At 36.4% G+C, this 20,838-nt stretch overlaps 1 protein-coding gene across 4 annotated transcripts in view; it reads left to right on the forward strand.

Annotated features, from left to right (window-relative positions):
* CCDC170 (coiled-coil domain containing 170) overlaps positions 1 to 20,527 on the forward strand; it is a 47,079-nt gene extending 26,552 nt beyond the window's left edge. For 2 of the 4 annotated variants that reach the window (XM_040599036.1, XM_040599037.1), the window contains exons 8-12: positions 6,672 to 6,872; positions 8,636 to 8,809; positions 10,029 to 10,271; positions 11,135 to 11,371; positions 17,401 to 20,524. In XM_040599036.1, coding sequence (XP_040454970.1) covers positions 6,672 to 6,872; positions 8,636 to 8,809; positions 10,029 to 10,271; positions 11,135 to 11,371; positions 17,401 to 17,580 — 1,035 coding nt within the window. In that variant the 3' untranslated portion in view covers positions 17,581 to 20,524. Of the gene's footprint in view, positions 1 to 6,671; positions 6,873 to 8,635; positions 8,810 to 10,028; positions 10,272 to 11,134; positions 11,372 to 17,400 lie in introns of all 4 variants that reach the window. The other 2 variants (XM_040599039.1, XM_040599038.1) reach the window with 2 other exon arrangements.
* The last annotated feature ends 311 nt before the right edge of the window (positions 20,528 to 20,838 follow it).

A 20,838-nucleotide genomic window follows, 5' to 3' on the forward strand; every position in this document is an offset into this window, starting at 1 on the left:
TCACCAACTACTGCACTTGCCCAATGCATGTGCTTATTTGGATCCTTTTTCAGAGTGTCGGTTCCCTCTGCTTAGGTTTTGAAATTACAGAAACCTTTAATTTTGTTGTCTATTGATCTGAGATAATAGGTGAAAAACATCTATGTTTTATTAAGTAGGAAGAGGTCAGAAATGAAATTAATAATAGATGTTGTTAACAAGAAAAGATATGGACAAGCCTCTCAAAACAATGGAATTTGGTTTCAGTGCCACTTAGTGGACATCAAAAGTGGCTGTGTGGCTGCTATAATTTAGTGGAACATGTGAGCAAGTATGGATTTGCTGCTACAATAGTGACTTCAAGGACTGATTGACTTGTTTCTCAAGGCAGACATAATTGATGAGTTGCCCCAGGAAACTTCTTTCCCTCCAATCCTCAAAACCTGCACCTGAAAACAAAAAACTATGTTTACAGTTAAATGTTGTTGAAACCATAACTGTTCATCATTCAGGATAAGGGCAATGGGAAGGCAATAGGAAGGCAACTGGGTATTCTAATGTTCTGGCTCAAGGTGTTCTTGCTGGTAGTGTTTGCAGAGGTGTGTTTGCATGTACAGGTAGAGAAGGACCAGCTCAGGAGGAAGGTGAGCCAGAATACAGTCTCACTGATGTCAGTAGCCTGATGCTGCACTGAAGTTTCTCACTTGCTTACATGGGCATAAATTAATTTTGTCAGTGAGGACTATTATACAATTAAAAGTCACACACTAAATCAAAAGCTGTTTTCACTGAGCCACCAAAAAACTTGTGTCCTTGCCACATTTTAAAATTCTAGCATCTTCTGTTGATGTGATAGTTTTTTATGTTAGCAAATGTTTTCCTATTCTGTCCAAGATTGGAAATAGCGCTTGAAAATATCCCAGTGTGTTTTGATTAAACATTTTGTTAAAAACTACAAAACAGCTCCCCTATACCAGAGAGTTAGTATGCCAAATTTCAATGAAAACAAGCTTTGTGAAAATTATTCACATTTGAAAGTGATTCACTGAAATGGAAGCATGGCAGCAACTTTTTAATGTAGAAACTCTTTACAGTTTTGCTATATGTCATGGAGTATTTGTTTCTATAAGCAACACGCTTTCAAATTGAAATCCAATGAGAATTTTATGTGTTTATGTGTCTGTACTATTTGGTGTTTTGGCATACAGTTCACATTGTTGAGATGCCGATTATTTTGAGAACTGCTGCGAAAGGGACATTTAAGTTGACTGGTAGCTATTGAGCGAAAAGGTTTTGCTCCTGGAAATGATTTCAGGGGACCTGCTGCTTTTGTAGGATTCAGTTGCAGCCAAGTCCATTTGTGTGCTACACTGAGCAGCTGTTAGTCTCTGTGGATATACTATGGTACATTCCTAGTGCATGCTGCTTAGTTCTTATTGTTCCTGATTCTTTAATGTTATCTTTACATGCTAGGTTGCCCACTTGATCATCCTGTATACTGGTAGTATTGGGGAGGATTCAAAGTCAATCTTTTCTTGCAGATAGAAACTTCTCCAGCTGCTTGAGAGGAATGTGGCTGGTTCTCCAAATAACAGCATTGATTTGAGAAGTCATGTTCTCTTAGAGAACTACTGTAAAATATACAATAATCAATTCTTCTTCTTCTAAAAGCTGTGCTTATTCTTATTTTAGAGGTGAAAAAACAGATGCCCAGAAAAACAGATATTTTTCTGTAACAGTGTTAAAATTCATTTATGTGGGTGCTATGCTCTAACCTCTCTCTCCCCCTCAGAAAGACTTGTTGACTTTTCCTGTTGACTTTTGCAATGGAAAACAACTCCCTTTTTTGAGGGGCATGTGTCTGAGGATGGAGACAGATTTGGTTTTCAGAATTATTTTTATGAAAATTAAATATATGTGCTAAAAGGAAGCCTTTATTACTAAGACAGAGCATGTATCAACTCCAATCTGCTGCTGCCTAAACCTTTGCTTTGGAATTAAGATGCGGCTCTTACAGTTGCCAGCTTTTGGTTGTTTATTTTTATATAGTAAAGGAGCTATGACAGGTATATCTAGAATAGCATTCTGCTTCTGCTAGCAAATGCAGCAATTGCCTTCTATACTTCTAGCAATACTCCCCACCCAGATGTCAGTCTTTTCTAAAAACAAAAACGTAATTGGAGCTCTGTTTCCTGAACCATAAATATTAGCTTTAAATTTAATATTGCTTGGTGAATTTGGTCATTGTAGTTGAATGATGAAGTTTTGTGGATCATTTTATTTGCTAAATATGTTAAGTGGTGAAGCTTTAATGTTTTACTGCTATGATTCGTTTGGAAAAAAATTATTTGCATGGCCCCAAAGGGAACTATAATTACTAAAGCAGTGCTGGCATCTATTCTCAGAATTTCTGCATGAAGATTAGAGGCTTTGGAATAACAAAGCAAAAAATGCCAATATTATACACCTGTGAATCTGTTTCTAACAGGATATGGACTTTGTCATCAGAAAGTTGTTTTATAGTGAACTGTTTTTCTTTCTGTAAATCAGAATTAAAAAAACATTTTCTAAGCTTCTATTTCTAAGGAATATAAATGTTGATATATATGTGTCAATCAGATTCCTATTGCATCTCTGGGTGAATTTCTTTCCAGGATTTGGATATAACATCAGTGTTAGGCTATGTATGCTTTACTATCAGTCAATCAAGAAAAAAGTTGTTTATTCAGGTACTATTTCTTATAGACTTTTTAGTAAACTGTCTGGCCTTAAGTAAAAGATCCGCAAAAGTGAGTCATTAAACTTCTTGGCAGGCTAAATTAGCCTGTGGTGTTGCTGGTGCCCGAGTGAGCTTGTTTCAAAACAGCCTCTTTGTGGCTGCAACCCAGCAGCAATGCCGACAGCTGGGGATATGAATCCAGCAGCCAGCCAGTACCTTGCTGATGGAAACTAAAAATGCGCTAATGAATGTGATAATGTATAACAAGAGGATTACAATTAGGTCTTTCCTTTCCCTGAAGAAAGATTGTTTCATTTTTGTCAGGACATAGCTGCAAGCAACTTGCCTTTGCAAACTTCATTAGTGGGAACAGGAAAAGACAATGCAAGAATCTGGGAGAAAAAGAACCCTCCCTGTTTGATTGTTTTGATGCCTTCTCTAAACAGGTTTTCGTGGTTCATTTTTAAATCATCACTGCAGCCCCTCTGGGAGTTTTGTGTATACACTAGAGGAACTGGCAAAATGTTCATCTTTACATTCGAGCCTGATCAGCTATATCTGGTTTACCTCTGCACATGCACCTGTCAAACAGAGTTGTGAAAAGTTTAGATTTTAAAAGACTTGTGAGAAAATCATTCACTGCAACTGCTATATTTTCTGTGAAATCTGAAATGCTTTTGAAGATTATGCCTCCTAATGATGGAGATTTTGGTATCTGAAGGGCATCTGAGTTAGTCATAATCTATATACCAGCCCTTAGCATTAACATCAGCAAAAAATTGTAATTTCATTTGAAAAAATATCAGCTTATACTCTGACAATGTCCAGTGATAGGTATTCTATTGCAGGATTAAGAAACTGCTTTGAATCAGTGTCCTAATGATCGTTTCAGCAGTTATAGTAAGATGCGTATCGTCTGCATATGTTTGGACAGCTCTTGGGTGATACTGTCATTTATTACTTGTAACGTACCAGAGGGGTTCAGGGACACCTGGAGTCCAAGGCAAGCCAGTGTTGCAGTTCATACAGTGCTCAGCTCTGGTTATGAGGTCTCTGGGTTCAGGTCCTTTCTGTTTCACGAGTTTTGTTGCAGAACTGTTGCAGCAAATTAAATTCATAAAGTCAAGTTTCTGTTGACTACCTACAGCTGATCTGATTGTAGATGATATTAATCTTACCAGGTTTTGTCATTGCGTATTGATATACCAATATCTTAAGTGCCAAAATTTATTAGACTCTACTCCAGCTCCTGTTAAGATCTCCTGTTCTTGTTTCTTAATGATTTATGGCAATGTCATAAACACATTTTTAGTTTTAGGGATTTATCGATTTTATCCTTCCGAACAAAACATTTATGTGGAAAATAATTTGGGAAATTAAATTAAACATTGATAAAAGCAGAATAATATATGTACTGACTTAGGGCTGACCAAGAAAACCTCAAACAACTAGAATGTGAGAAATCAGGAAAAAAGTTGAGAAAAAAATGAAAACCATAATTATGCCACTCTATAAATCCATGACTGCTGCATTCTGAGTAGCACACATAGCTATGATAATTTTGTTCGAAGAAAGCACCTTCAAAAAACACTGTGAAGGGCCATAAGAGTGTCTAGAGGCTTCCATGCAAGGAAAGGCTCAGCAGACATGAACTTTTCAGCTTGGAATGGTGTGTGTTATGCATAAGGCAAAATACAAGTTGTAAGTACCATGATAAGAGATGTGGCAGCTCTAATACTTTTCAGCTGCTAGGGAAGAACATTTGTACTAGCTGCACATGTGTGTGCATATATGGGTACGTATAAAACAGTGGAACTTTAAGATAACATCTTACCGAACCAGAACAGTACAGCTGATTGTCAAGATAATACTAAGAAGATGAGAAAATTAAGTTGTTATGTTGGAAAGAGGAAAAAAAAATTGCCACTAGGATGTGAAGGACCTTCTGACTTCATCGTACACGCTGCTTTTTTGCACTCATCCTAAGTCATCCCTATGCCTGTCTCTGTGACTTTTGTGCTGTTGAGGGAAATGCCCTACTGACTGCACAGCTGTAGCCCACTTTCTGTTCTGGTGTGCTGTGGGGCTCGACCTGGTGCTTGCACATACCTTCTTAGCACAAGGAAAAGTAAAAGCTAGAACACAAGAGAAAAATAAAAGTTCAGGAAAATTTTACTTAGGCTTATTTAGTTTTATATAGATCTGTATTATACAGATGAACCCTGCTGTCCCCAAGGTAGGAGCTACCCCTGGAAATGAGTATTCTGTAACACAAGAAATAAAAGGTCTTAGTTTGAAATTATCTGGTAGCCACAATAAAACAAAAAGCAGGAGGTGTTTATTTGCAGGCTGGCTGATCAAGCTGCACAAGTCATTGGCACAGGAAATTGTGGAGATCAGGACTGCAGGACCGAGAATGTCGCTTTTTTAAGTCACTGGTACAGGCATGGGTGGGTAATAAGGGTGCAACTCTGCTTTAGCAAATCCCTGAGCTAAGCCAAGGATGAAGGTGACTCCAGAATGTTCTGGAGGATAAACAGAATTTGGTAGTTTTGTGGTCCCACCTTCTGTGGCATCCCTCCTCTTCTTCTGTTTATGGACATTTGAGGCCTGTCAATGTCACATGTGGCTGGGCTGTGCCCAGAGCGGCTCTGCAGTCTGACAAAGGGGCTCTGGGTTCTTGGGCAGCGGGGCATCTTTGCAGGCACATTACTGAAAGCTTTTTTTTTCCCTGCTGAGTGATACAGGATGCAGCAAAGCATAAAATGTGTGTGGCTTCTTGCATTTTTATTATTGTTCAGTGTTTTCTACCACTATATGAGCAGCAGCAATTTCTCATTGTTTTTTAGGCGGTTTGGGTGCAACCTATTGTTTGTATTTAATTGCAGCCTAAGTTGGAAACCTTTCTGTGCCATTAAAATTAATTGGAGTTTTGTGTGCTTGTTACTAATTTTATATTTATATTTATAATTTTTATATATAAATATAAATTTATATAAAATATAATTTCCTTATATTTATATATATTTATATTTATATTTATATTTATAAATATATTTATATTAATTTTATTAACAGGAAGCAAACAGATGCTTAAAATGAAGAGACTGGTTTGAGATGAATGTCTGAACACTGAGTTACAAATGCAACATAATTAATTATGTAACCAAATAATTATATGACAGTAAGAAGAGGAGAGAGGGAAAGAGGGAAGCAAGCAACGTTTTGGCTAGAACTGTCTTTCAGTATTTGACAGTAGTATAATCAGATGCTTTCAAACATTTGATTATATAAGTAGTTTACAATTTAAAATCCATTACATTATATGTAGGTGTTGCAAAGTTAACAGTGTAGAGCTAGAAATGTTTTCATAATTGTTAGTCTGGTTTCTTGTTATGAGATTTTATCCTTTTAGCTTTGGGCTCATGCTAGATTACAGGATTATAATTTTTTTTTTAAGCAAAATCTTTTAGTTAAACACTCTTTAATAGTTAACAGTTGGGAAGAACTCCTCTGAGACTTAGTTATCCATATCTACATTCTCACCTACATGTTGCATGCATTTTCTAGATAATTTACCCGTTTTTTCCACTCAGATCTTTGATAGACTAGTGATTTTATTGGCTTATTTTAAAGAATGTTCATTGACCAGGTGTTGCTGGTTTGCTAACATATTTGGAAAGTTTGTGTCTAAATTAGTTTGTATTAATTTTTAATAATATTAGTCCCTTTTAGTCAGTTGACTCATTTTAAATACGGTTTCTGCTCTTCACTTTGGGTGTCTCACATGTCACCACTTCTGTCATTTTCTTCTGGTGGTTACAGCAGATTTTTCTGTCTTTTTAAATGCATACAATTTAAAGGTAGATATTTTACCCTCTTTTTAATAATTTGAGGATGCATCTTTCATATCTTTCTAACATTTCTACACCCGCCTAACCCCATATGTTTTGTTGGTTTGCTTGCTTCCTAGATGGTATCTCAGCTTGAAACCCAAATAGCTAAATTGACTGAAGCTTTGGAAAATCAGACCAGATTGCACCAAGAAGCTCTGGAGAGAAGCAGGAAAGCTGAAAAATGTTCTGAGACTTTCCAGGATCAACTGAAACACTTGGAAGAGGAATTACTGTCTGTAGATCTGATGCAAGATGGTTTGAAGCTTGAGAAGCAAAAAGTAGTTACATACATTATTTTCTTTTGTATAGAAGTCATTAAAGACAGTGATATGACTAATTGTATTGCATTGATCAGCTGGGTATTACAGTAGTGCAAGTAACGCAAATTAGCAAAGTCGGGCATCATCTATAAAGTAGCAGTATCTTTCACCAACAATTCTAGCTGGAAAAAGTAGCTAAGCTTTTGAGTTCAAAGTCCCTTTAACACAAAAAACCCCCAAACATACCCCAAAACCCAGATTAAGTTCTCTGTAAATATATCAGAGGTCCTCCAAGGATTCTCTGATCTCTCTTTCTCTAATATATCACCTAGTCTCCAGTCTTTCAAGACCTTGCAGTCCTTGATGCTTTTATATCCTTAGACCATCAAGTCTACCAGGATATTTGTATCAATTTTGTGAATGAGCACACTGTTAGCCTATAATACATCCACATACTAAGAGTTTGAAAAATAACAGTACCTGGAAAGCTAAACCAGCCATCCAATACAGCTAAGACAAAGTTGTAGCATGTTACCAGGTCAAGATCAATGCTTAGAAAGTTGAATTTGCAAAAAATCAACAATGTGGTGCTGTCTGTTTTGCATTAGTCTATTATACAATACCTTTTATGAATGAAGCATCCACCACATTGGAAGCAAACCAGAAAATGGAGATGTTCTTCCCCGCTCTGCTTCCTCTGCAAAGAACATGTGGCCCTAGTTCCTCAATTTCTCTCTAGATTTTGATGCAATAAAGATATTTTGTTGTGATTTTTTTCCTGATAACGAACAAGTTCAGTGCTTCTGATGCTGCTGTTTTTAACTTTTTGAACCAGAAGCATCATGGAAAAAAAAGAGATTCTTTGCTATGTTTTATTGTCTTGAGCTCAAGCCACAGTTGTGGAATTGGTTTGTTGGTGGTTTTCTTTTTTTTTTTTTTTTTTCTTCTTTATTGTTTCTTTGCAAAGATTATTGCCTGCAACAGAAGTAAGAGAAAACAAAGGCAAACATAGATTTGGTGAGGACAGCTTTGGATTTTGCAAGAGAGACTAATTGAGACCAGGAACTAACACAATTTTTAAAGACCTAGGGAGGCAGAACAAAAGGAGAAAAAACCAGATTAAATAATAATTGATATCTGCATGTGTCCGCATCAGTAAACCAGATGGAGATGCAATTAAAATAATCTTCAAAGCAATTTATAAATCAATAACTGTTAACTGTCAAACTTGCTGTTCCAAAGAAGATCAAAAGACTGACGATGTTAACATTCCTGCATCTCCACAGACTACATTGGATCTCACCTATGGCATTCCTGGTACAAGTTTTAGCTGTTTTAGAGCTCAGAGTAGTGGGCAATCACAGCACTTGCAATTAGCTGGGATGTAGCTGTCCTTTCTAACTTCTCCCTGCCAATGCATGGTCGTGTAAAGCAGCAGAGCCACAGACAAGAACTGAAGTAAAAAAGAGACACATGTACCTTATGCTGTTCTACCTGCAGACGAGCAAAAATCAGTCTGGTCTTGCTAAGAAGATAAATACTGTAGGTCCAGGGATTTATGAAAATAAATGTTGACTAAAACAGGACAAATGGAGAATTTGCATTTGTGTCAGAAGCGTGTGCAGTAAACATACCCTTTCAATGCATTATTTCTTGTGGGTAATGGATTTAGCTTTGTATAGTTCATTGCTGGTGTAGGGGGAATCGCTTTTAAATAGTACTTCAGGACTTTTAATGAAGTTTTATTATTCTTTTGCCCATTTTCCCACATCTTATCTTAGTATCTGAAATTTCTGGAGCAACTTAATGAGAAGATGAAGCTGGATAGCCTGGTAGTAGAAGTTGGATTTGATATGAATGCAGCTGCAATTCTAGCCCGCATAGAGCAGTTAGTGAAACTGGAAGGTGATGCAGTGATTGAAAACAAGACTATGGCATATAGCTTAAGAAGGAAGGTAGGCAAAAAAGACATATTGTTACTGTTTTTTTCAGAGATAAACATTGTTATGGCTATATTTCTGTAGTGGCTTGCTAAAGACAGCAGCTTGGAGCTTCATATATGTACAAGGAATTTCAAAGATGTCCTTTACATAAAAAGAAGATAGTAGATGTTTGCAAACTCTGCAAACAGGCTGCATATTAAAACAACTAAAACCACCAGTTGGTTAAATACGTGATATTGCTTTTCACAACTTCTTAAACAAATGCGTGAAGTTAGTGCATGTTTATATGTGTGTGTGTCTGTCTGCTTTTTAATACATTTATAATATACTGCTGTAAACAACTACCATCGACGTTTATATCTAAAAGGGTCTGTTGAGAAGGGGAGAATCTTACACAAATTTCTCTAGAAACTAGTAGGATGTTGGTTGTACTTCACTAAGATTTTCAACGCTTGCAAGAATAGTGCTCCTTTAGGAGCAAATCTCTTCAAATTTGGTCAGACTCCCCTCCATCATCCTGTTATGACAGAGTGAAATCTTCTGGTTTTAGCCTTATTAGAATGGTTTAGAGCTTAGAATCAGGTCTCTTTAAGGTTTAAAACAACACTGCATTTTTTTCTGGAAGCAACTGCCTCTCTAGCAGGGAGTATAGCGTAGTATGTATGTTAATACTTCCCAGATGTTCTAGAATAACGCCTGGCAGCTCAGTTCAAACTGAAAACAGGTAGCTCCCTGAGCACCAAAATTACAAAACTAAGCTGGTGGACCTTGTATTGGAGCGGTGGGTGAAAGCTTTCTTATTTCTGTATGTTGATTCTCCCTCTGGCACACTAGCTTTAATTAGCTGATTAAAGGTGGAAATATCTTAAACTACCACCACTAAACCCACTGTCTCCTTAATGAATCTCTACTACATTTGCATTTGACTACTGTTCTTAGACAATCTCAGAGGTTATGAAAGATGCATAAGTATTTATGTTCAGATAGGGTGCAGTCTGTATGTAAATTCATTCTAAAAGGTAGTGCACAAATTCAGAGACAGAGAAGCACAATGAATTGGTAATATAAGAGGTATCAAATATATATGCTTATACTTCTTTACAGAGTTTTCAAGAGAAGAATAGGAGCTCAAGTTAAATATGCAACACAGGGATTAAATTTGCAAAACAATCTGTAGTACCATTGTGTTTCATATGTATTTTTTCAAATATCTTTGTGTTTGGAAAACTAGTTGAAGAGTCAAAAAGAAAAACTTGAAAGCAATGAGCTGCACATGAACCTTCTGCGGCAGAAAATAGCCCATCTGGAAGAGGAGAAGCAAGTAAGGACTGCCTTAGCTGTGGAAAGGGATGAGGCCAATCTTGCTGTCAGAAAGTTACATAAGATGATAGAGAGGTTACAAAAGCAGCTTGATCTGGCAAGGGAAAAGAATACTGATCTCAAAGCCAAGCTGTCTGAAACTAGTGAACTTAAGGTGAGTTAAAACATTATATTTTTGCTTCTATCTGTTTTTCTATTCCAGTTGGATTAAGCTGGAGTTGATTTACAATAAATGTTTTCATAGAGAACTGCTCAAATCCATCTAGGTGGGGAAAGCACATATAATATTACAATATTTTGGGTGTTTTGCAATGTGTTTTGATATATGAAGTAGCATCTGTAAAGCATCGTGTAAACTTTCAGACTAGTGTAAGAAAATACGATCTATGCAACCCTTTCCTGTTGATATGGTTGTAATCTTATATTTTCCCATACGTTGCTCACAGATCTATTCTGATTGGTATGGGGGAAAAAAGTTTTTTTTTCTGCATAAACCAGGCTAAATTTTCATTGTTCCTGTGGTTTATTACATTGCAGCAGTAATAAATTACCTGCTTTAATGCAGGTAAATAGAAGTAGTTTGCAGCCTTGATAGCTTGGAAGAAAGGAAGATTGATTCTATGTGAGCTTTTGTCATGTTGCTGATGGAGTGAAATAGATAAGTAGGTGCATGTTCCAACCGAACAATTTTTACCAGCAAAACATTTGGCAACTCTTTTTCATACTGTTTTCCCAGAGGTTAGCAGAGCATAAACTCTCATTATGGGCTTTTGTCTGTCCAGTTACCTCTTTTCACAAATTCTGAAGATAATTAACTGTCTTGGAACAAACCCCTTTTTTGTTAATCGAGTTGCAGTTGTCCAGTCTCCTTTAACAACTTTTCAGTTTACACATACATGTGATCAGGAACCCATGAGAAACCGCATTAAAGTGCTTACTCATGATTACTCCTAGTATTTTTATTATTTCTTTGTGTTAGGTGAAAAGGTGTGCATATTTAACATTATGTTATTGCAGATCAAAACTTTGGAGCAGAACAGAACAATAGAAGAACTCAGTAAATCTCAAGGCAAATTGGAAAGAATGAAAGAAAAGGCTGAGAAACAACTTACCTCTGTCAAATCAGAACTTCTTTTAAAGGAGCGTAAAGCTACTGAAGATAAAGAAAAAAACAAAAATATGTTAGAAGCAGTTACCAGTGAGATGAAGGTGCTTAAAACAACCCTTGCAGAATTAGCAAAAAGAGAGAGACAGGTATGTGTATAGGTATTTGACAAGTGCTAGCTGTCACTTGGAATATAACAATGTGGTATAGGTGGAGCAGCTGTCCAGCTGTGCTGAACTTTTGTGAACATTACCAAACAAGGAAATTTTAGCTCACCCTTGTGAGCCAGTGGTGGGTGTGATTCTGAGAGACAAAACTATTGTTCAAGTTATATATGGGAGTAATTAATACAGGCATTGTTTTCTTTGTTCATTGCAAAATATTAGGTCACCTTTTGGAGAAGTATAAAATGTTTTAAAATTCTAGTATCTTTTTAAAGGTATGTTTTCCCCATATATCTTAGGTATAAAACTTACCAACTTCTCCTGCATTTCCTTTTGTTTCTCCTCATCTGTCTCATGCACTTTCTCCTTGCCAATTGTATGAGATTCAATAAGGCTAAGGGATAGGATAAGAGGAAATGTGCTCAAGCTGCGCCAGGGGAGGTTTAGATTGGATATTAGGAAAAATGCCTTCACCAAGAGTGTTGTCAAGCACTGGAACAGGCTGCCCAGGGAAGTGGCTGAGTCACCATCACTGGAGGCATTTAAAAGACCTGCAGATGTGTCACTTAGGGACATGGTTTAGTGGTGGACTTGGCAGTGTAAGGTTTGCAGTTGGACTCAATGATCTTAAAGGTCTTTTCCAACCTAAATGATTCCATGATTCTGTGTTACCATGTATAGGCCATAAATTCAAAGAATGTTGGAAAAGGTCATAAAATAATAATAATAAAGCACCAAACAAACCAAATCAGAATTAACAGACAATATTGAATGTAACTATTTTGGATCAATTTGTGACATTTAACTTTGTTAAAGTTTAGGTAAGAAAACTTTTGGTGGTAACTCACCTCAAGGAGGGAGTAAGGAGGTTGTGGGAAACACATTAGTAAATGTATTCCATTCTAATTTCAAAAAATTGTGAAGTATGTATGTAATTGCCCTGCTTATTGTGTTTTGTAGAGACGTTATAGATGGCATAATTATTGAAAGCCAGTGGGATGTTTCTTTAGAGTAAAAAATATATAATTTTAAATTCCTTATTCCAACTGCTTAGAACTTTGTTAGTTTTTCCAGCTGAAATTTTTATGTTACATGTTGGCCTTAGGAATGACTGCATGAAATTTAAAGATGCTATTTCAAGAAGTCAGTCTAGAAAAATAGACTAACAACCCAGGGATCTTTCTTCCTGGAAAGATTTAGCACTATTCTATTTTATAATGATCATTAGAAATTTGGCAGGAAAATTTAATTTCTTCATATATCTCATGAAGAAACAAAGCATCCTGCACACAGAAGAAGGTATGAATTATATTCAGGAAAGTATTCTGTGGAGCCATACATTGAAGACTTGCTTAAGCCACACAAATGCTGAATTTTTACTGGCTGAACTTGAGGAGTTTCAAGCCTTTTGAATACTGTTGCAGTATTCTTTGGCCAAATTTGAAGAACATGGGAGAAGTAAGCAGGCTACAAAGTGCAGAATGCTCAAGCACAGCATAGCGCTAGTTTTCAAGCTTTCTGGGCTAGTCAAAGGAAAATGCCAGCTTATGATTCACCAGCATCCATAGTCATCTGCATCACAGGAGCATTTGGAATACCTGCAGGTGGAACTATACTGCTAAACTGGGAGCAAAGCTGTTTGCAAAACCAGCCTGTCCCTTGTGCAATGCTGATTAGCAGTAATGGCATTTTGAGAATGTGAGAATTGCCAGTAATACTCATAGCATACTCTCCTGTATCTTAACAGTTTACTTAGCTAAAACCTGTCCTTAAAATAAAGCTACTGATGCTAAATCAAAGAATTTGTTCTAAACTCTTTCACTCATTAACATGTGAGTTTTTGTCCTGACTTTTCCCAAACCCAAGGAGAATTCCTTCCTTATCCCCAGCTCTGTGTAGTTCTTCACCTGCTTTGGACTTGCTCATTCCTCATTCTTGGGGAAGCTAAACAAGACCAGACTTCTCTCACTCTCTGTAAAAGGTAGCAAATGCAGATGTTACATACTTCTCTGAGCACGTGTGTATGTATTTGATCTGAATATAAGCACAGCCATGTCATCTGTGTGTGTATGTGTGTTAAGAAAACTACTAGAAACTGAAATTGCTGTTACCTGATGGAGTTGATGTGGCCAGGCTGACTGCTTGTACATGCATTGCATGTTTTTTTCAGGCATAGTCTGCTCTCCATGGATATCACTACATGTAATGTTAAATAACATCATAATATTGCATGGCTATTTTCCATGCTATCAAAATTAAAAGTATGAAGAATTTAGTTACTGATAACTGATTAAGTCATTGATTTTTCTTGATTGATTGTCATAAGGAAAGGCAGAACATACTCAAGTTAAGTCAGAAATTAAGGTCAGATTGAAATGATTTAAAATTAACTCATAATTGGGATTTAACACACTGTTTCTGATTGTGCTTTGCTCTTTAGGCTATTAATTCCTACTAAGTTTAAGAGGAAAATTTAGCTTTGGCATGTCTGTGTTTTGTTCCTTTTGTAAAAATATTTTAATATTTAAAAGAATGCACAGAATCAGAGCATTTTAATTATTAGAAGTGAAGCCCTGTAAGCAGGGTGTAATAACACTGCCAGTCTGCTTTAGGATTGACAGTCAGCCTTGGTGGCTGTAGTGAATAACAGCAAAGTGTGCCGGTTCTTGGGTGGAAGTGTAAAAACCATTTAAAAAAATGATGTTCAAAGCATTATTAAATCATACTGCAGAGTAAAAACCATGGAGAAGTGAAGCTATATGTGAGAAGTCAAAAAGCAGATATTACTAGAATGGATATGTATTGGCGAATTAGTCAGGTAATTGAAATTTTACAAGAGTAAATGTAAGTTAACAGATATCCATATGGGATTTTCTTTCTCTGTGGGGTGAATAGAAAACCTTCGTGACTTCATATATCATTATTTGTATTTCTGAATATAAACAAATGTCAACATAGCCCAGATTCATTTTAGTAACATTAGATAAAAGGTATGCATAATGGCTGTTGACAAAAGGATGTTCACAGGAACTGATAACATCAGTATATGACCACTGAGGTCAACTACAGATTAAAATCTGAATATATTCTATTATTATATTTATTTAACTCAAGTCCTTATTTGCAGTAGTACTTGGAGTAAAAATATAAATGTCAATGTTTTGGTTGCATTTTTGATGATTTTTTATAAGGATTTTTTCCAGTCTTAGTTTCCCTTTTTTTTTCCTCTTTTCTTTCTTTCTATTGGAATAAGACCCCTTCTACTTTCTTGTAGGTACAGCATAAAAAACAAAACGTAGTGTCTGTTTTTTACTTCTGCTCCCCCCTCCTAGTATCTTGTGTTAATGCTCTAAATTGCATTCATTTCTTCTCTTTTACTTCATATAATTTTACTCACTATATGGAAGGTGCAAAGAAAACTTATCATGAATGTTTACTGCAGTACTAACCTTTGGGTTTGAGTCTTCAGTGATTATCTTTTATTATTTCTTTCCTTTATTCCAAATTGTGATTATCTTAGAAATATTAACTACTATTGAAGAAAGCCTTAAATAGAGAGGTGGTACTTCTGTTAGCTTCTAGTATTTCAGCAGAACAGTTATGTTCTTAATGCCTCTGTTGCATTGTTTTTAAAGCTGAAATACATTTCTCATCTAATTTTTTTCTAGGTCCTGTATGTTTTAGTGCAAGATTTTAAGAAGTTGTTCATTATGTGCTTACAGAGCTGTATTCACTTAAGAGTATAAACATATAACTTGCTCCATGTGAGACGTGCAATAGCATTCTTAAGATTGTCCAGCTTCTATCATCTGTTGCTTTTGTTTGGAGTTTTTAAAGTTCAGATTGATGTCCTCTGGTGGGCCATTTTTGCATCCAGGAGTGATGGTTCTCTTTGTCAGTTTATGTGAGGAATTCCTCTTTTGTTGTCAACCCTCTTTCTGCATTTTCACTGGACTACAGCTTTGTCTGCACTGTACTTTATAAGCCACAATATAATAGTCATAAAAGTTGTGTTTTGCCTAAGTATTACTCCATTAAAGTGGAAAAAAATCCTCAATTTAAAATTCACATCAATTAATGCCTTAGCGTCTGTGTGCTTTTTAGTTTAGGTTATTTCCTGATGAAATTTATTGAATTCTTAACATTTTTATTGTCCATTCAGTATAGTTGTGACCTGCTTTTCCCATCAGAAATAAAGAGATGGTTGTGTATACATTTTAATTTGTATCTATTCCCTCTGGCAAAATGCTGCCAGATCAATAATCTGTGTCAGTGCATCAAATTTAATTTGATTGCATTTGATCAATGGTTGTAGTGCAACTTGGTTTACTCACAGTTGTAATTAAGTTGAACAGCTTGCAGTAGCGAAGATATGAGAGCAAGAAATTTCGTGCAAAGCGCAGACCCTAATGTACTCCCAGGTGATCAGTTGGATTTGCTGTGCAGGTGTCTTGTGGGGGTTTAATTCATCCAAAACCTGGATCTTTGCAGAGGGCTGCCTTGATCTTTTAACATAAAGTCTGTATGGAAACAAATTCCAGCTTTGCTGCCTGCTTGTTCTGTCTGTGATCCAGATGTTTAAAAAAATCTTCAGCTTCTGCTAAAATGTACTTGCCTAGCACACTGCCAGGGCCCCAAAACAGTGATCTTCTGACCTGGTGTTGAAGAGCGTATACGGGAATTTGGTTTTTTTAGTGTTACATTGTTGCAACATTTCTTCCAAGACATTGCACTGCCTTGGTAAGACAGCTGGGACTGAATTCTCAGATCCTCCTGCCCTGTACTGTTTTGGTTTCCATATTTGTTTTTCTGAAATGATGGCAGCTCCATAGGGTTTGCATTGGGATGAAACAAAGTAACTTTGACAAAGTCGTGGAACTGAGGGTTTCAGGGTTTTTGCAGCTTGCCTCAGAGATGTTATAACTGCTTTAGAGTTCTGCACAGTATACTTGGGGTTGGGCATGTGTTTCAGGAGTGCGTTTATCTCCCTTTTACCATTAGCCGTCAGCATGCTTGGTGGTGTAACGGTGCTGCCCGTCAGATCTGAGCTGGCTTCTTGGTTGTTTTGATGTTGCTGTGACATTTTGAGTCTCTGCCATGCCTGAGAATGGGGATCTTGATATTCAAATAGGTAGCAAGACCAGCATATTTCCTCAAATAGGAACATTTTCCTCTTTTAATTGTGTGTTGGTGATAAGGACTGTGTAATGTATTGCCTATTGAAAAGGCACTGAAGTTTGACTTCTAATGAACCATATAATGAGTTGAGAAGAGTAAATCAGCATACATGTTCATCTGATCTTAAGTTTTTAATCTAGTTGCTGGCAGGATCACTAGTGATGACAATTCATTGTGGATATCTGTCCATTTGGAACTGCACAGAGAAAGCTGGTTTCTTTAATTACTTTACCAAATACCCTTCCTATGATATATTTTCAGCAGCTAGGCACGGAAGAAAAATGAGCTTTTGTCAGGCTGCATCTTGAATTTTGGCTGCATCTTGATTCCAAGTCAAAGCCAGACTGAAGGATGTGCCAAACCTCCACCATTCTTCTAACTTCTTTCTGCTGTAGTTTCCACAAGAAAGTGCAGGGTGGAGGGGAGAAGTGGCAGGCAGTGGTCAGGAGCTTGAGGTCAGGACCAGCACCTTAGGACATGCTGTGGGATGTACCCAGCAGAGTTTCCATTTGTCTGTATAGTTTGCAGTCATCTAGGTCAGTTTTTGCTGTTGAGTCAGCAGGGAAGATATGCCTGTGAAGGGTTCCAAAGAATACTTGAAACTCTGTTTCATGTTCACGATCCTTAGCACTTCACCTATTTATTTGAAGTTTGCTCCAAAAGACTGTTTCCATCCTCTTCAGTTCTCTGTATTGAGCAACAGCAGAACTTCCTATATTTTCCACTGCTAATACAAATGCTTGTGTTTTTATTATGCATATCTGTGTATGTTTTTCCTGGCATCTCCTTTGATTGCATTTAATTTATCAGTAATTCCTTTCTGTTTGCTCTTGCAGCTGGCAGATTTCCGAGAGGTGGTCTCACGGATGCTGGGCCTCAACATTGCCAGCCTGGCTCTTCCTGACTATGAAATCATCACACATCTTGAAGGGTTGATTCATGCTCATCAGCACCACTACTTCCCTTGTGTCTGCCTCAAAGACATGGCAAGGGCCCCAGAGGAACACTCGCAGTGAAACATACAGCTGCTTCACTGAAACACACGTTTTGTAAGAAGATAGAACAAAGTGACATTTTCTTTTGTGCTTCCCTACCTGCTAGGCATGCATAGAAAATAGCTATTTATTTGTGTTCCTTACCCTACAGATACCAATTTAGGCTGATGTTTAGTGTTTCAGTAGGGAGACTGAGCTGAATAGATAGAATAAAGCCAGTAGCCTAGAAATAGCAAACAGAAAATCCCTGGGCAGCATAATACCTGTTATGAAAATGATAGGTAATATGTGAACAATGTATAGCCCTCCAGTTTCATTGCAGACATTGAAGGCATGGGCCACCCGAGGTCAGTGCAAAATTTTGGGAAGCGCTTGCTAATCAGTGTCGGATTCAGTGACATCCCTTGTGCTTTACCTCTGGGTGACAGAGGTGAAATAAAGTGGGGGTTGTCCTGCTACTGTTCCTCTTACTAAATGGGACCTCTCTGCACTTTGATGCATAAGGACTTGTAGCTTCAAGACAGTTAGACAAAGGACTATCACGATTTTGAGACAATGGATTTTTTTTCTTCTGTTGTTTTCCTTAGTTTGCTCTTGTGCCAAAACAAAAAGTCACACTTTTTCAGCAAAGGCTCTTTCACAGGGTCTAGTAATATGCCTGATGTAGATATATTTGGTAAAACTGCATGTTGCCCCCTGTCATGATGCCTTGAAAATTTTTCTTTCAGCTGCTCTATTCCTTGGGAAAATTAATCCATACACGAAGTAAGTGGCAGTTCTGAGTTAATAAGAAGTTATTTTAAAATGCTTATCCACTGCAGAAAATAGCTGAATTACTAGTCTCTATTTTCAGAAAAGCAATAATGAGGTGTCCAGAACTACCTCTGAACCATAAAGGCTGCTTGTCTATCAACCTTTCCGAGTGTTGTTAAACTTCATGATTTTCTGAAAGAAATTTGAACAATAAATCTGTTTTAATAGCACACTCAAACATAATTCTGTGTTTTCAGTGATGTACCTAGTTATATCTGACCATTTGTGGACTTTCAACAGCATCTCAGCAAATGATAACCCACTCACTAAAACTGAGCACACTATTTTAAGAAAAATGAAACTTTTTCAAGTAAGTGTGGTAATTTTAGTATCTGGCTAGGAACTCAAAGCATTATATGCTTTCATTTTACTTACCTCTGAAGAATCATTTTTCAGTGACTTGTTAGTAAAAAACCAAAACACACTCAAGCTTTTGCAAAATCAGTCATTTGAGGAGATATGGTAAATCACGTACTCTTATGCTCCAGTGGCTACCTGGATTAAAATCAATTTCCCTTCTTGTTTTATAATGTAACATTGTTTTTCAGGTAAAGTTTAATAAATGGTATAAAGGAAAAAGCTAGTATTGAATTATATAGACTTAAACTTAGGAAAACACCAGAATTTCAAAGTAAAAGACTGAGTTATAAATATTTTCTGGCATGGTAAGTTGGTTGGAATCTAAAGGTTAGAAAAGGACCATAATAATTTTCTAATTCTTCATGAGCAAATACAAGTAGTTTCAGCTTGTGTTTTGCTGCCTTTATAGGCACTTCTGCTTGAGTTATTACTAATCAACAAAACCTGTTTTCTTCATCCACATTAACTAATATTATACAAAGCATATTTTACCACATTTTGCAAGGTAAATAAATTGCATTACAAAATTAGGTCCACTTAGGCCAGATAATACATTCATAACTTTAAGAGTCTCTGAGTGTGCCAGTCTTCAAATAAGTGTGCATATTTGGCCATATTTTATGGCTGTGAGATGATTTTCTAATGTCTGCCAGAAGACTTGAAATCTCCTGCTGTGCTCTGCAGCCCTGTGTCCTGCTGCCCTGTGACCAGCCATGGCACCAGCAGTGAAGTTCCAGCCCTACAGAAGGCACCAGCAAAGTTCTCTGAATTACTTCAGAAGAGGCAGGTTTTCACATGAAGTTGGTAACAAAGCTTGGTGAATGTCTTGTGAGTTAAGTGAGCAGAAAGCAGAATAAGGGTGCTCTGATTCTTTTTTTTTTTTTTTTTTTTTTACATAGTGGATTTGTATTTATTGAAATATTAATGCTAATGTTCATCAAGGAATATGACCTCTTAGCTGGCTATCAATATTCCCTGTGTTTGCTTTGCTTTTGGAAGAGTACTGATATCTTTGTTCATTTACCCAAAGCAAATAATAATAATAATAAAAAAAAAAAAAAAGCAAGGAGGAAACTTGATGTGAACAAAGTTCAGGTGATTTTTGACCTGTGTAACTTAGTTAACCCCTGAACAAAGTTTAAACTGACTTGCAATCTTTTTTTAGGGATACTTTCACAAAGCATTGAACCTAGTATTCCTTTTGGAAAAAAAAAAAAGAATTTTGAACAGGCTTATGAATGTTTTCAAAGTTTATTTCAAATGCTTTCTCCTGTTTTACACCCAGATGCATTTGACACATGATAGGTCTGATAGGAACCTGAAAGTGTGTATTAAGGCTGTGTCAGCAGACACCTCTCAGTCGAATCTTTTTACTAGGTTTGTTTGTATTAATAAAGTTATGGGATTAAGAGTTTGCTATCTGTTCATAATGACTTTTATTGTGGTAAAGGATACTTGATTTATCAACAGAATACCTTTTTTTTTTTTTTTAAAAGTAACGTGAAATCACAGAATGGTACAGTTTCAGGGCTAGATTTTTTTCTCAAAATAATAGCTGAACCAACTTCAATGAAGACAACTTCATTATTCCAGAGGGACAGTGTTAAAAAAAAGGCAAAACTCAACAAATTAAAATATTGCAATTGTAGATATTGAAGTGAAATAATTTACATGCCATAAACATTGTAATAACAAAGTCACAATTGCGGATAGAAAAATGAATGTTGTAACATCATGAGTGTATTAAAAAATATGCAACTGAATTTTGGTCTATATGGAATATTGTTGGTAATACATTCTTCCAAACACAGTAGAGCCATCATTAGAACATTAATGTAGTAGAACCATGATTCCTCAAAGAAATTAAGTGCAAACCCATTTAAATACTTTGCTGAATTAAGATTAGAAAACAAAGACAGATCACATTAAATTACTTTTTGATTTATATTGCTCTAGAGATTATTGTTGCTGCATAAAGCAGTTTGCTTACTTTTCTCCCATTTTCCTAGGGCTCTAAAGTTACTGGATTATTTTGTACATTATGATCGTGGAGGGGAGGGGAAATACAGATGACCCAAGTCATAACAGTTTTTAAATAAAAAAAAG

This window comes from Falco naumanni, chromosome 6 (genome assembly GCF_017639655.2).
Source record: "Falco naumanni isolate bFalNau1 chromosome 6, bFalNau1.pat, whole genome shotgun sequence".
NCBI lineage: Eukaryota > Metazoa > Chordata > Aves > Falconiformes > Falconidae > Falco > Falco naumanni.